General features: G+C 41.2%; 1 protein-coding gene across 2 annotated transcripts in view; it reads left to right on the top strand.

Moving 5' to 3' along the window:
* Window positions 1–11,416, top strand: part of FAM81A (family with sequence similarity 81 member A) — an 86,184-nt gene extending 74,768 nt beyond the window's left edge. The window contains exons 7-9 of one of the 2 annotated variants that reach the window (XM_059699594.1): window positions 3,777–3,912; window positions 5,420–5,615; window positions 10,912–11,416. In XM_059699594.1, the coding sequence (XP_059555577.1) occupies window positions 3,777–3,912; window positions 5,420–5,615; window positions 10,912–11,036 (457 nt within the window). In that variant the 3' untranslated portion in view covers window positions 11,037–11,416. The remainder of the gene's footprint in view (window positions 1–3,776; window positions 3,913–5,419; window positions 5,616–10,911) is intronic. The other variant, XM_059699598.1, reaches the window with a different exon arrangement.
* The last annotated feature ends 3,500 nt before the right edge of the window (window positions 11,417–14,916 follow it).

Genomic DNA, 14,916 nt, shown 5'->3' with positions numbered 1-14,916 from the left:
GCAGGCACAGCCTGGGGCCTCTGTGGGGTGGGGGATGTATTGGAGATCCAAATGGTGAACCCCTGCTGGATGAACTAGGAAAAATCCACAGAGATCACAATCTGTCTAATCTTGCCTCTGGGTAGAGAAGTAAAGCTAGTCTTGAGTATCAGGATCCTAACACAAGCTTTCTATAGACTTAGAACGGTAGTTCCCATTACCCAGAGGGCTTGAAGAAAACCACAGGAACTGTGGTATCATCACATATGCCTCTGTAACTGTCTTAGAATGACCCTGAGATTCCTGGCAGAAGCAAATGCAAATCTTCAGTCTTCAAATCTTCCCACAGACAAAGGAAGTCCCAAGAAACATGAATTTACAATCAAATATTGTGAAACAACACAAGGGAAAAGCTACACAAATGATTGAATCAGAAGAAACAACAAAAAAACCCAGAATCAGGCTTCTGAATACTGCATGTACAGTAATTATTGGATAGAATAAGAATTCATGTGTATATGTGAGTTTCACACACATATTTTGAAAGTATGATTAAGGGATAAGAGATGATCAAAACTGATCAATAGAATTTAAACAACCAATTAGAACTTCTACAAAATATAATAATTGCTATAACCTGTAACCACACCTGACCAGGGAGCCTGAACAGTGACCCTAGGCAGCTCTGGAGCCCAGCTTATGGCCCCACCTCATTGTTGAGCACAGACTTGCCCAGGCCGGGAACCCAGCCAACACTCCTGCCCAAAAGCAGAACATGGCCTGCGGCTCTACCTGACTGGGGAGCCCAGACAACAACTCCTCCTGACCCCAGAGCACAGTTTCCAGCTCTGCACAACTGCTAGGTACAGCTGGTGGCCGTGCCTGACCAGGGAGCCTGGCTAGTGACCTCAGTCAACTGTGGGGCACAGCCAGCAGCCTGCTGAATTGTGGAACATAGCCCGAGGCCCTGTCTGAACCTGTATCTCAGCCTGTAGCCCTGCCTGAACGTGGAGCTGGGGAACACAGCTAGGTGTCCCACCTGATCAGGTATAGTTGTGGAGCCCAGCCTGCAGCTCTGCCCGATCAGAGTCCAGCCAGCAGCACCACCCTGCCAGGGAACACAGCCTGCAACCCCACCCAACCAGAGGTCATTGCAGAGCTCAGTTACTGGCTCCACAGGACTGTGCAGCCCATCAAGTAGCCCTACCTGGACAGGGAGCCCAGCCGGTGGTCCCCGCTCCTTCAGAGTGTGGACAGCAGTTCTGCCCAACTAGAGACCTAACAGACATACAGAACATTCTATCCAACAGCTGCAGAATACATGTTCTTAAGTGCACACAGCATTCTCTAGGATAGAGGCATATATTAGGCCACAAAAGAAATCTTAACAAATTAAATATTGAAATAAAACCAAGTATCTATTTTTTACCATAATAGTGTAAAATTAGACATCAATAATAGGAGGAACATTGGAAGTTAAACTACCCATTCCTGAAAAATCAATGTATAAAGAAGATCAAAAGGGAAATTTTAAAATCTTGAAAAAAATAAAAATAGAAACACAACGTACTAAAATGTATGGGGTGCAGCAAAAGCAATTCTGTGAGGAAAATTTACAGAGGTAAATGTCTGCATTGTGAGAAAGGAAAGATCTCGAATAAACAACCAAACTTTACACTTCAAGGAATTAGAATAACAAACTAATCTCAAAGATAGTAGAAGGAAAGGAATAATAAAGCTTAAACTAGAAATAAATGAAATACAGAATAGAAAAACAATGGGAAAAATAAGCAAAATTAATGGTTTGTTTGAAAGATAAACCAAATAGATAAAACTTTAGCTAGGTGAACCAAGAAAAAAAGAGGACTCAAATAAATAAAATTATAAACGAAAGAGGAGGCATTACAGCTGATACCACAGAAATGCAAAGGATCATAAGAAACTACTATGAAATATAATATGCCAACAAACTGGATATCCTGGGGGGTGGGGAATCTATGAATTTCTGGAAGCATACAACCTACCAAGACAGAATTATGAAGAAATCGAAAATCTGAACAGACCAGTAATAAGGAAGAAAATTGAATCAGTAATCAAAAACCTCCTTACAAATAAAAGCCTTGAACCAAATGGCTTCATGGGTGAATTCTGCCAAATATTTAAAGAATGATTAATGGCAACCATTTTCAAACTCATTCAAAAATTGAAGAGGAGGGAACACTTCCAAACTCTTTTTATGAGGCCAGCATTACCCTGATGCCAAAGCCACATATAAAATATCCCTGATAAACATAAATGCAAAAATTCTCAACAAAATACTAGCAAACCAAATTCAAGAGTACATAAAAAGGATCATATACTATGATTAAATAGGATGTATCCCTGGTATGCAAGGATGGTTCAATATACACTAATCAATCAACATGATATACCACATTATGTTGGATAAAAATCATGATCATCTCAATAGATGCAGAAGAAGCATTTCAACATCTTTTCATAATAAAGACTCTTAACAGATGGGGTATAGAAGGAATGTACTTCAACATAATAAAGGCCATATATCCCAAGGCCACAGCTAACATCATACTCAATGATGAAAATCTGAAAGTGTTTTCTCTAAGATCAAAAACAAGACACGGGTGCCCACTCTCACCACTTCTGTTTATCATGGTACTGGAAGTCCTAGCCAGAGAAATTAGGCAAGAAAAAGAAACAAAAGACATTCAAATCAGAGAAAAAGAAGTAAAGTTATCCCTATTTACAGATGACATGATCTTATATATAGAAAAGTCTAAAGACTGCACCAGAAAACTGTTAGAATAAATAAATTCTGTAAAGCTGCTGTGTTCTGTGGTCAGTCTTCCTGGTCAGTTAGGTGGAGCTGCTGGCTTGGCTTCCTGCCCAGATAAGGCCAAAGAGCTTTGTTTTTAATGACCAGGGAGTTGTACTTATCACTCCTACATGTGTCCAGTTGTCCACCTTAGTCATATGACCATACCTAACTGCAAAGAAGGCTGGGAAATGTAGTCTCTGGCTAGGCAGCCATGTATCCAGTTTACATTTGAGGGTTTCTTAATAGGGAAGAAGCAGCAAACAAACTGCATATAATTAGGGGTTTTTATCACAGTGGGTGTTTATTTTGTTGTTATCGTTTAGATTCTTTTGTCACATATATTCTTTTGTATTTTCATTACATTTCATAATAAAAATAATAAAAAAGTAATTAAGGAAAGCAGCAAGTATGAAGTGTTATTTTAAGGTATTTGGAAAGGGGGAGGACTAGAGGAATAGAAGATTGGATTATGTTTTTATTTCAGTTTTCTTTTTTATTTAAATTAGAAAATATCTGTGTGGGGGCAAGAGAAATTTGGAGAATATTAAAGAAAAAGGGAGCCAGGCTCCAGTTCTGGGAGATAAAAGGGAGAAGGAGGAAGAGCCCAGAAAAATAGGGGAGCCAGAAGGGGTTCTAGGACAGTGTCCTCTGAGCTGGGAGCCCTAGGGGACCCTCTGAACTGCAAAGATTAGCACCTGGTGTGGCGTTGTGTGACTCTGCCCACACTGTCAGCTCGTCATGAGTAGGAAGTATTGCAGGTGCTTTTCTGTTATATCATCTTCCTCAACCCCCTCCCCAAAATAGTTCAAAATGCAAGTCTAAGAGAAGGTAAGCATGTAATTCTGAGTGGGCTCAGTTTAATGCTGACATATTTATGAGAAATTTGATAATTGGAGACTGAGATTGTTTGATGTCATTTTTGAATTGTTTTACATCTAACTTGCTGACTCTTTTATTTTAGATTTAAGGGTACAATTGAGGAACTCAGTAACCAGATTTTATCTGCTCGGAAATGGTTGCAGCAGGAACAGGAACGGATAGAAAAAGAACTTTTACAGAAAATCGATCAGCTCTCCTTGGTTGTTAAGGAAAACAGTGTAGGTATTGATGTTTAGCAATAACATGGTCATTTGGTGAGGGTCTGCAATGTTTGAGTAATACCTAGTAATTTATCATCGCTTTATTTAGCACCATATTAAGCTGTTCCATTGCTTGCCTTAGAATCCATTTCCATGGTTCATACTGGTTCTTTGTCATAAAGAGATGGAGCACTCTGATTTGTTTTGGTTAACAAAGGCTCAGTAGAAAATTTTAATAGCTTCAGCTAAGATGAATTTAAGTGAAGACCTTAATGAACCAAGTTGTCCATCTGCTTTTCTAAATCAAACAATTACAGACTTCAACCAGGCTTGTTTTAATTTCATGACCTGGCATAACCAGTCTTGACTTGACTTCTCCTTCCAGGCCCCTCTGTCACACTGTAACCACAGTATGAGATGTCATGGTGTAACATGTAAAGAGAATCCACTGTTTTCTTTTCCAGCTTCCTTGTCCTTTTACCCCACTCTTCCAGAGGACTGAGGTGTGCAAAACTGCTTAAACACCATATTGAGAAAGCCTTGCATAGATAGGATTCAAAACCAGTAAACTCTGAAACCGGTACTTGGCAGGCAGCTCTTTTGGTTTGGTCATTTAGCCTAAGCATCTCCCTCTCCCTTCTCTTTTCTTGCACTGCTTCCTCCTGTCGAACTTTGATGGAGCAGAAGTGATTGGTGCAGTTTGCATTTCTAGCTCTGCCCTTTGAAAGCCCACCTGTTGAATTGCAGACTCTGCATCAGACAGCATTGTGAGAGCTTTGTCATGCCATAGCCCACCCACTTTTAGCTTGGAGTTTGTGGTTCTGGCCTCCAGAGCTTGCCTGCAGACACAGATTCCCATAAAAATGAAGCATGGTGGAAAGGGAAGAAAAAGGTAGGGAAGGGAAGGGAAGAAAAGAGAAGGGTAGGGAGGAATATATTTAGCATATCTCTTATTTTTACATGAAGATTGGTCTAACAACTAACAGTAAACCCCAGGATAATGGGGTTTAATAAGATAGATGTTTATTTCTCTTTCACATAGAAGATGTCTGGGCTGATGTGGTAGCTTGTCAGTCCTCAGAGTCTCAGGATCCTCCTGGCATAATTGCCAATCCTAGAGAGCGACCCTTGTCCTTGTGGTTCAGGAAGGTTGCTGGAGCTCCCGTCATTGTCTGAATTCCAGGAAGAGGGGAAAGAAGGACATGCCTCAGCTGTCTTTTAACTTTTCCTGGAAACTTCCATATACACTTGAACTTGCATCTCATGGGCCACAACTTAATCGTATGGCTACCTGAAACTCAGGAGACAGTAGAAAATGTCATATTTATTCTGGATAACCTTATACCCAGCTGTAAATTGGGGATCTCTTAGAGAGGAAAGGATCATGGATATTAGGGTGAGCAACGAGCCACCTTTGCGATTCCGTTCCCTGCAGACTGTTGTTAAATGACATTATAGCTGATGCAAATGCCATACAGACTTTGTTTTTGGAGTAATGAGGTGCAATTCTTATCATGGATCTCAGGGAGCCAGTGAAAGGGACATGGAGAAGAAGCTCAGCCAGATGTCAGCCAGACTCGACAAACTAGAAGAGAGTCAGAAGAAGCATATGGAAGGGCAGAGAACAAAACAAGAAGAAGAGAAGGTGCATGGGCGAATCAGCAAGCTGGAGTTGCAGATGACGGAGGACATGAAGGAAATGAAAGCAGAAGTTGATGCTGGTAGGTTGAAAAGAAAACAGCTTCTATGGTTTATTTTCTATTTGATCTAGAAACCAATTAATTAGTATTCTCTACAACTGCCCATGAACTGGCTAATGGCAAGAACAGTGAAATGGCCTTAGATGATTTTCTAAGTAGCTATGCTGTATTCAACTAAAACATTTTAATTCCAAGAGCCACCATAAGGGACAAGCAAACAAAATGAAGATTGTTTAGCTAGCAATTGATGTGTGCTTTCTTTAGTACTGTGTACAGATTCCTTTCTGTTCAGAGCCAAGGTGACTACGTCTCATAGATAAGCACATGTCTGTGAGGGCTTTTGAAGGCTTTATTGTATACTGCTAGTAGGACCATCATAGTAGAGTGGTTTTCCTCTACTCGGAAGTCAACAGGGCCCATTAATTCACACTTGTTTAGGAGAAAATGTTAGAGCTGACATAAAAGGAGGAATTAGAATTACACTCTGAGTCAGGAATACAGAACTGGAACCAGTAAAGTGGAAGTGACCCGAAGACAGATTATATTTATTTATTTTATTTTTAAAATCTTTACTGTTGAGAGCATGTTCCTCTTCTTTCCCCCTTTATTGCCTCCCTCCACTCAGTTCCCGCCCTGTCCCAGCCTTTCACCACCCTATTGTCTGTGTCCTTAGGTAATGCATACATGCATATAAGATCTTCGGTTAATCTTTTCCCGTCCTTCCACTACCCTTCCCTCTGAGAATCATCAGTCTGTTCCATTTCCATGCCTCTGATTCCATTTTATTCACCAGTTTATTGTGTTCATTAGATTTCTTACTCGTTTATTTTGTTTTTTTTAGGTTCAATTGTTGATAGATATGTATTTATTGCCTTTTTATTATTTATCTTTTTTTATATTTTTCTTCTTCTTCCTCTTCTTAAAGAATACCCTTCAACATTTCATGTAATACTGGTTTGGTGGTGATGAACTCCTTTAGCTTTTTTTTTTTGTCTGTGAAGCTCTTTATATGACATTTAATTCTAAATGATGGCTTTGCTGGGTAGAATAATCTTGGTTGTAGGTCCTTGCTATTTATTATGTTGAGTATTTCTTGCCACTCCCTTCTGACCTGCATAGTTTCTGTTGAGAAATCAGCTGGCACTCGTATGGGTACTCCCTTGTAGGTAACTAACTGCTTTTCTCTTGCTGCTTTTAAGATTTTCTCTTTGTCTTTAGCCCTTGGCATTTTAATTATGATGTTTCTTGGTGTGGTCCTCTTTGGGTTCCTCTTCTTTGGGACTTCGTGCTTGTAAGTCTATTTCTTTCACCAGGTAGGGGAAGTTTTCTGTCATTATTTTTTCAAATAGGTTTTTAGTATCTTTCTCTCTCTCTTCTTCTGGCAACCCATAATGAGAATGTTGGTACACTTGAAGTTGTCCCAGTGGCTCCTTACACTGTCTTCATATTTTTTTCTTCTTTTTGCTTCCTCATATTTCAAATACTTGATTTGATTCTCAGGATCTTCTACTCTTGAATCCCTGTATATTATTCTTTATTTCATCAGTGTATGCTTAATTTCTGACTGATCCTTTTCCATTATTTTGGCATTCTCACTAAGATCCTTGAAGGTCTCACTAAGTCCCTTGGAGGCCTCAAGAAGATTCTTGAGTAACCTATAACTGTGGTTTTGAACTCTATATCCAGGAGCTTGCTTTCTTCCATTTCTTTCATTTGTGGAATGTTTCTTTGTCTCTGCATTTTGACTACTTCCCTGTGTTTGTTTCTAAATATTGGGTAGAGCTTCTATGTATCCTTGAGTTGGTAGAGTGGACTTGTGTAGTAGGTGTCCTATAGGACCCACTGGCTTAGCCTTCCCAGTCACCTGAGCTGGGCACTTTAGGTGCACCCTTTTGTGGGCTGTTTGCACAGTCATGTTGTAGTTCAGACTTGATTGCTGTTGGTATCATTGGGAGGAATTGATCTTCAGTCCAAATTGGCTGTGGGGACCAGCTGCAACTACAGGGGGAGAGCTGCTATGCAAGAGACACCCCTATGGAGCAAGGCTTGCTTCAGTGGGGCTTTGGTGTTCACTGAGTCTGCCCTTTGAGTGTGTCACTCATGGATGTGTAGAGTTATAATCTAGTATGGTCTGACACTAACCAGTGGGTGTACTGGCTCTTGGGTCTCCAGGAAGGTACAAAGTCAGCCACAGCCGGGGGCCACCCAGCAGGAGCTACAGAGGGATCTGCAGATTCCTCCTATTTGTATCGGGTTTAGACGTGTCCAAGCAAGGCTCATCTATGAAGCAAGGCAGGCTGCTGCTAGTTCTGGGTCTTGGGCCTCTTATTGATAGGTTTGGGGCTCCCTGACCCAGCTGTAGCTTGTTTGAGAGATTTTAGCAAAGTCTGAAGTCTGAGTAAGGACAGGCCATTCATAGCAAAAGCCACTGCCCACAGGTTGAGTGAGGCTACAAATTGGATGGAGCAGGGTCTCAGGGAATCACCTGGGCAGAGCAAACAGAAATGGCTGCCAGTCAGCCCTGCCACCAGGGAGGTCCCAGTATAGGAACAATGACCCTTGCAAGCACCTCCATCTGGGAGAAAGTCCCCCTGAGTTCCAGCTCCGATGCCAGACAATCCAGTTTCTTCTTGTAGGAGTCTGTGTCCCCCAGAGCCTCACCCTGGAGCTCAGAGAAAGTGGACTTTCTAAGTTCCTTCATGTAGCCAGCCCTTTAGGAGGAACAGCTGGGTCTCCAGCAGCCTCCATGCCACTGAGCCCCAATCCCCACTGGTTTTTACAGCCCATAGTTATGGTGGCTTCATTTCCAAACTCTGTGAGACTGGGCTGGGGGTCCGGTGTGGGGCTGGGACCCCTTACTCCTCACGGGTGGCCTCTGCAGAGACGATCTCCCTCCCAATTACAAAAGCAGCACACGTGGGTACTGGTCCAGCCAGTTCTGCGCCTCTGCCCCTCCTGCCAGTCTCAATGTGCTTTCTTCTTTACTTCTCTAGTTGTGGGACTTCCATTCATCCAGCTTTTAGGTGGTTCTGGGTGATGGTTGTTCCGTATTTTAGTTGTGATTTCGATGTGGTTGTGGGAGGTGGTGAATGTAGTACCCTATGCTGCCATCTTGGTTCTCCCTGAAGACAGATTTTAACTCAACCTGAGACAGAAGTACAGCAGGTCCTGGAATAAGGTCATTTTGTTCAATGTCATTTTGTTAAAACATTCATGAGATACCTTAGGAACTTAACTCCCGTTTATGTCAATTAGCCTATGGAAAAGTCAGTTTCATTATTGTCATTCTGCTTAAAGTCACAGAACCTATTGTTAAGTGAGGACCAACTATACCCTCAGTTAACAGGTCCTAAAATGACACGGTGGCTTGGTGAGCTTTAAGGCTCTTTGTCATTGAAGGTATTCAAGTGGAAGCTGCTGATCTGGTCGGAAAAGAGAAAACAGCCTTGTAATGTGAGAAGGCGGACTAAGTTTTCTCCTAGCTCCTTCCAATTCCATGATTCTATAATTTCCTTCTATGGAATTGTTGTATTTTGGCCATAAGGAAATAAAAGTACTTAGATACCCCAAGAAAAAGTTTGTTGTTACCACCAATGTATATTGTTTTATTTAAGTAGAAGCCACAACTAAATTTATGAGCAGAGGAACTTATAAATATAAAAATGAAGTTTCTCTCTTGGTCTTTTGGGCTATTAGAATATGGTATTTGAATATTTCATCTGTGTTTAACTGATTTATTATGATTTATTATGATTTAATCAACATACCATTGAGGTTTTTAATATTTAGTACCTAATAAGAAATGCATATGAACCTTTTTATGATTAAAAATATTTAAATTTTTTCTTACAAAATCAATACATTTCTTAATGGAAACTCATAAAGCACAAAACATTTTTAAAAATACTTGTACCTTCTTTTACACAGAGGTCATTTTATGAATGTTTTTCTATACATATAGGATATACATAAATGTACTGTTTCATATGAAAGCTCATGCTATACATGCTGATTTATAACCTACTCTTTTAATTTGTAATGTAGTCTTTCCATTCAATAGGGACAGAATTTTTAATAATATTTTTACCTTTCATGAATTGCTATATAAAGAAAATTTCCTGAGAAAATTCTAAATTTAGTAATGAAGACAAGACCTTTAAAACATTCATTTTAAAAATCAATAGGAATACAGAATAATATGAAATGCTCTTTCAATGGGGAAATTTTTCGTTTTCTATCTTTTTGTTTTGAAATAATTTCAAATTTAGAAAAACTGTAAGAACAGTTAAAAAACCTCTATATACCTTTCATCTGGATTAACCAATTGTTAATATTTTGGAAATTTGCTTAATATCTTTCTGGGGGTGTGTGTGTGAACATAACTTTTTTCTAAATTATTTGGGAGGACGTTGCAGAAGTTATGATGCATTGTTATTCCTTTATTATGTTAAGCTATATACCATAAGAACAAAGACATTCTCTTAAATAACTATAGTACAACATAATATTGGTGAAATATGTTTTAATATTCAATTTTCAACTTTAACCATTGTTGACTTTATAGCAAACCTTCCCTGGTCTTGGTTCTAATTTAGAATTACACATCACATTTAGTTATTGTGCTTCTTTATTTACTCTCATTTGATATGGATCAGTTTCTTGGTGATACTGACATTAAAGGGCACAGGCCAATATTTTGTGGAATGTCCCACAGTTTGGGTCTGTTTTCTTCCTCTCAATTATATTCAGGTTGTAGGTTTTGGACAGAAATGTCACAGAAGGGATGTGTCCTTCCCAGGGTACCTTACCAGGGGTACATGATGTTGGTTTCTCCCAGTATCAGTGAAGTTAGCTTTGATCACTTGGTTAAAGTCTAGCTGCCAGATTTCTCCGTTGTAATAATTCCTTTCCCCTTGATAATTAAAAAGTAATCTGTCCTGGCTGGTGTGGCACAGTAGTTGAGTGTCATCCTATGAACCAGGAGGATGTGGTTTGATTCCAGTCAGGTCACATGATCTGGTTGCGGGCTCGATCCCTGGTGTGGGGTGTGCAAGAGGCAGCCAATCAGTGATTCTCATCATTGATGTTTCTATCTCTCCCGCTCTAAAATCAATAAAAAAATATTTTTAAAAAGTAATCTGTAGGGAGATACTGTGAAACTATGTAACTATCCTGTTTCCCATCAAAGTTTTACTCCAATAGTTTTAACATCTACTGATAATTTTTGCCCAAATCAACTATGACTATACTAGTATGCTGTAGAATTTGATACAGCATTGTTTTTTAATATTAACTCTTGTGAATTTACCTCCTAAAGGGTTTACAGCCATCTATGAAAGCATAGGATCCCTCAGGCAAGTTCTTGAAGCCAAGATGAAACTGGACAAGGACCAGCTACAGAAGCAAATCCAACAGATGCAGAAGCCGGAAGCTCCCATGTGAAGGGAATTGGGACAAGGACCTCAAAGGTGGTTTTGCCAGTGGGTCTGGGAGCTCAAGACCTCTGTCAGGGTGTGGTGGCATTTGGGATTGTTCTATTTATGGCGTGCATGTGCCAAGAAATGTGTTTTCATGGGTCTAAATGTTTACCTTGAGTCTTGAAAACACTCTATCTTTAAAAACCTATACTAAAATAGAGGAATATGCAAATTGTCCGGGACTCCATCACAGTAATGACTGAACGGCAGCCTGCGTGGGGCGACCAGGCTGACAGGGGGGTTAGAGAGGGACGACCAAACGACTGAATAGCAGGCTGCATGGGGCGACCAGGCCAGCAGGGAGGGAAGTTGGGGGCCCCAGGCCGGCATGGGGGGGAAGTTAGGGGCGACCAGGCCGGCAGGGGAGGGCAGTTGGGGGCCACCAGGCCAGCAGGGGGGACAGTTAGGGGCAACCAGGCCAGCAGAGGGGGGAATTTGGGGGGGACCAGGCCAGCCGGGGGGCAGTAAGGGGTGACCAGGCTGGCAGGAGAGGCAGTTAGGGGCAGTTAGGCTGGCAGGGGGCGACAGTTGGAGGTGACCAGGCTGGTGGAGGGGCAGTTAAGGGTGATCAGGCTGGCGGTGGGGGGGGGGGCAGTTAGGGGCATCAGGCAGGCAGGCAGGTGAGCAGTTAGGAGCTAGCTGTCCCAGATTTTGAGAGGGATGTCCGACTGCCGGTGGGGATCGAGCCTACACTGGCAGTCGGACATCCCCCGAGGGGTCCCGGATTGGAGAGAGTGCAGGCTGGGCTGAGGGACCCCCCCCCTCCCCTGCTGCACAAATTTCATGCACTATGCCTCTAATATTAAATATAATTTTTACCACTTTATTTCATTTCTCTAAATTCAAAGGGATATCCTTCCCTCCCTCCCTGATTTGGAAAGGCTTTATCCCCTTCATTTTATGAGTGAAAAGACTTAATTTTCCTTCAATGCTTGATGCTCTGGCCAAGACCTTGCTATTTTAAAAATGTCATGGTGATTTTTTTAAATTAAAAAACGAATGAATTGTCACAGAAATGTATTGCTCCTCACCCTAAATTAAGAGAATGTCCTGATAGATTAGAATTTAACCTTGGAGTCCATATTTGGATTTTATTATTGTTGTCTATGCATTTCTTTTTAAAAAATTTATCTTTATTGTTGAAAGTATTACAGGTATCCCCATCCCCATCCCCCATTGTTGATCCCCTCCACCCCACACCCATCCCCCCTCAAGCCTTCACCACACTTCTTGTAAATCTCCTGTCTTTTGTAGGGGGAAGGGACTTAACATTTGGGGAAAAAAACACCACTTACATAATGAGAACAGTTTAAAAATTGATAACTGCCATATAGATTGCAAATTAAAATGGAAACTTGAGACAATTATGTAGATAATGCAAGACACAATATCTACATTGACCACAAGTTATACCAGGTTTTAATATTGAAAAATGTTTTTCAATTATTCACAGTCTGTATAGTGATAGCCATATATTTAATAATGAAATGGTGGTTAATAGTCTGTTTCTTGCACAATTAATTGTTCATTAATTATAATAGGATGTGAGCATTTTTCAGGCTTTATGATCTCCTCTCTAAATGTTTCCAAAATTGGCACAAAGTGCTTCTGTTTATAAACACTTACTGTATTCTGTGCCTTGGTTTTATCATGTCAATGCACTGTACCCCACAAAAGTTTTGCAGACAAAGTAGAAGGCATGATAATATATCAGAATTATGATGTAAAAATTGGATCCTATGTATTTTTTAAATTCTAAAATTTTATCACTGTCATGACATTAACCACTCAGTATTATTAATGAAGTAGAAATTCATACTTTTGTATGAACAGAGAATCAAATTAATATTGCATTTATAACACTGTCAGGAAACTTTTTAAGTTTGAGCAACTTTATAGATGATGGGTATTTCTTTTCAGTTGCCATATTGGCTCAGTTGTTGAATATTGGCTCAGTGCTGTCTGTTCACCTGTGGATGTAAAAATTGGTCATAAGACACACACCGTCCTAAACTGTGAGGGTGCCCAGGAGAAAGGAAACAGGAATACTTTTAAAAAAATTTAAATCTTTTTTTTTTTTTTTTTGCTGAGGACTCAGGAAAATCAAAGTGTTTTCTATTTTTAGGATAAATCATAAATGAAACATCTGTCTATTACTGTTTATTCATATAAAATATGCTGCTAAAGTATATAATATCCTCCCCTCAATGGCTTGACAAAAAAATTTTTTAATTCGGACCAGAGAAGTCATATAAAAAATATGTCATCCAACACATATTTCCTTATTTTGTCACGAATTTCTGCCTCTCGGTATAGACAGACCATTTCCATGTAACAATGAAAATGTTTAATGCTCTTTTGCAATCAGAAAGTAGAGTTCTTTCTGTGGCAGAGTAACCCTGTTTAGTTCAGTTCTCCGAGTTTTAAGCACAAGCCTCAGCACAGAGAGTCACGGCCCCTCCTCATCTGTCTCCTCTGGGTCTCTGAAAAGGAAGATCAGCCCAGTGACCCCTGGGGAGAGGGGCACGGGGTTCCAGCTGGAGGCAGGGAGAAGGGTGTGGTGAGCGGGTGATGCTTGGCTGTCCGCTGAGTTGCTCAGGTGCTCCTGATGCTGCGTTAAGTGTCCTGAGCTCGGGCAGTGGTTCTTGTCGGTGGCTGTATGTTGTGATCACCTGGGGAGTCCGCAAAGCTACTGGTGCCTGGGCTGCCCCGACCCATGACGTCAGAGCCTCTGGGAGGTGGGCGCGGGCATCAGTCTGTATCAAAGGCCCCCAGTGACTCATGCGCTGGGGAGGTTGTGAGCCTACTCTTATCACCAAAGTTTAAAAGAGAATCAGCTTCTGTGTTCTTTCCTTTACCAGAAATTTGCAATAAAAAAAATCCAAATAAGTGTGGTGTATGATTTTTAAAAGTCTTTCAGTGGGAGGTAAACATTTAATACAGTCAAAATGCCATAGAAGTGCTCCTTCTAGCCCGGCTGGTGTGGCTCAGTGATTGAGCATTGACCCAGAAACCAAGAGGTCGCAGGTTCTATTGCTGGTCAGGGCACATTCCCGGGTTGTGGGCTCCATCCCCAGTAAGGGGCGTGCAGGAGGCAGCCGATCTATGATGTTCCTCTCTCATCGATGTTTCTCTCTCTCTCTCTCTCTCTCTCTCTCTCTCTCTCTCTCTCTCTCCCGTCCTCTCTCTCTAAAAATCAATAAAAACATTTTTTTCTTTTTAACAAAGGAAGTGCCCCTCCTACCTTCCTGTGAAAACCATGTGGTGGTGGATATAAAGCGCTGTGAGTCCTGGCAGACCTGTTGGGAGCTGGAAAGTCACAGGAGCTGCTCCATCTGTGGGTCTTGCAGGCACCGCGCCTCTGGAATAATGGCAGCTGGCAGGTCCCTGTGTGAGCTGTGTGCTCATGCTGCACCTTGGTGTGCGTTAACTCACTTTTGTAATAACAGTGAGTTGGGTACTATTCATTCCCCATTTTACAGATGAGAAAACTGGGTCACCTAAAGGTCTTAACCTTTAGCAACTTGCCCTGAATCGTGCAGCTAGTAAGTGGGAGCCAGGATTCAACCAGGCAGCCTGCTTCCTGAGCCTGGGCTCTTAACCAAGGCATACTCTACCTCTAAGATGCATCCTTGCTTACCACATAACTGACTGCTGGGCCACTGAGCCCCTCTCTGTATGACCTTACTGTTCCAACATCTGAGTCCCTTTGCTTTTTTTTTTTTCTTTAAACCTGTATTGTTGAGAGTATTACAGATGCCCCCTTTCCTCCCCTCATTGTCCTCCTCTACCCAGTTCCTGCCCTGCCCCAGGCTTTCACCACCCTATTGTCTGTGTCCATAGGT

The sequence above is a fragment of the Myotis daubentonii genome, chromosome 1 (genome assembly GCF_963259705.1).
Source record: "Myotis daubentonii chromosome 1, mMyoDau2.1, whole genome shotgun sequence".
In the NCBI taxonomy this organism is placed as follows: domain Eukaryota; kingdom Metazoa; phylum Chordata; class Mammalia; order Chiroptera; family Vespertilionidae; genus Myotis; species Myotis daubentonii.
The sequence above is the reverse complement of the archived record's forward strand: the minus strand, read 5'-3'. Positions and strand labels throughout refer to the sequence as shown.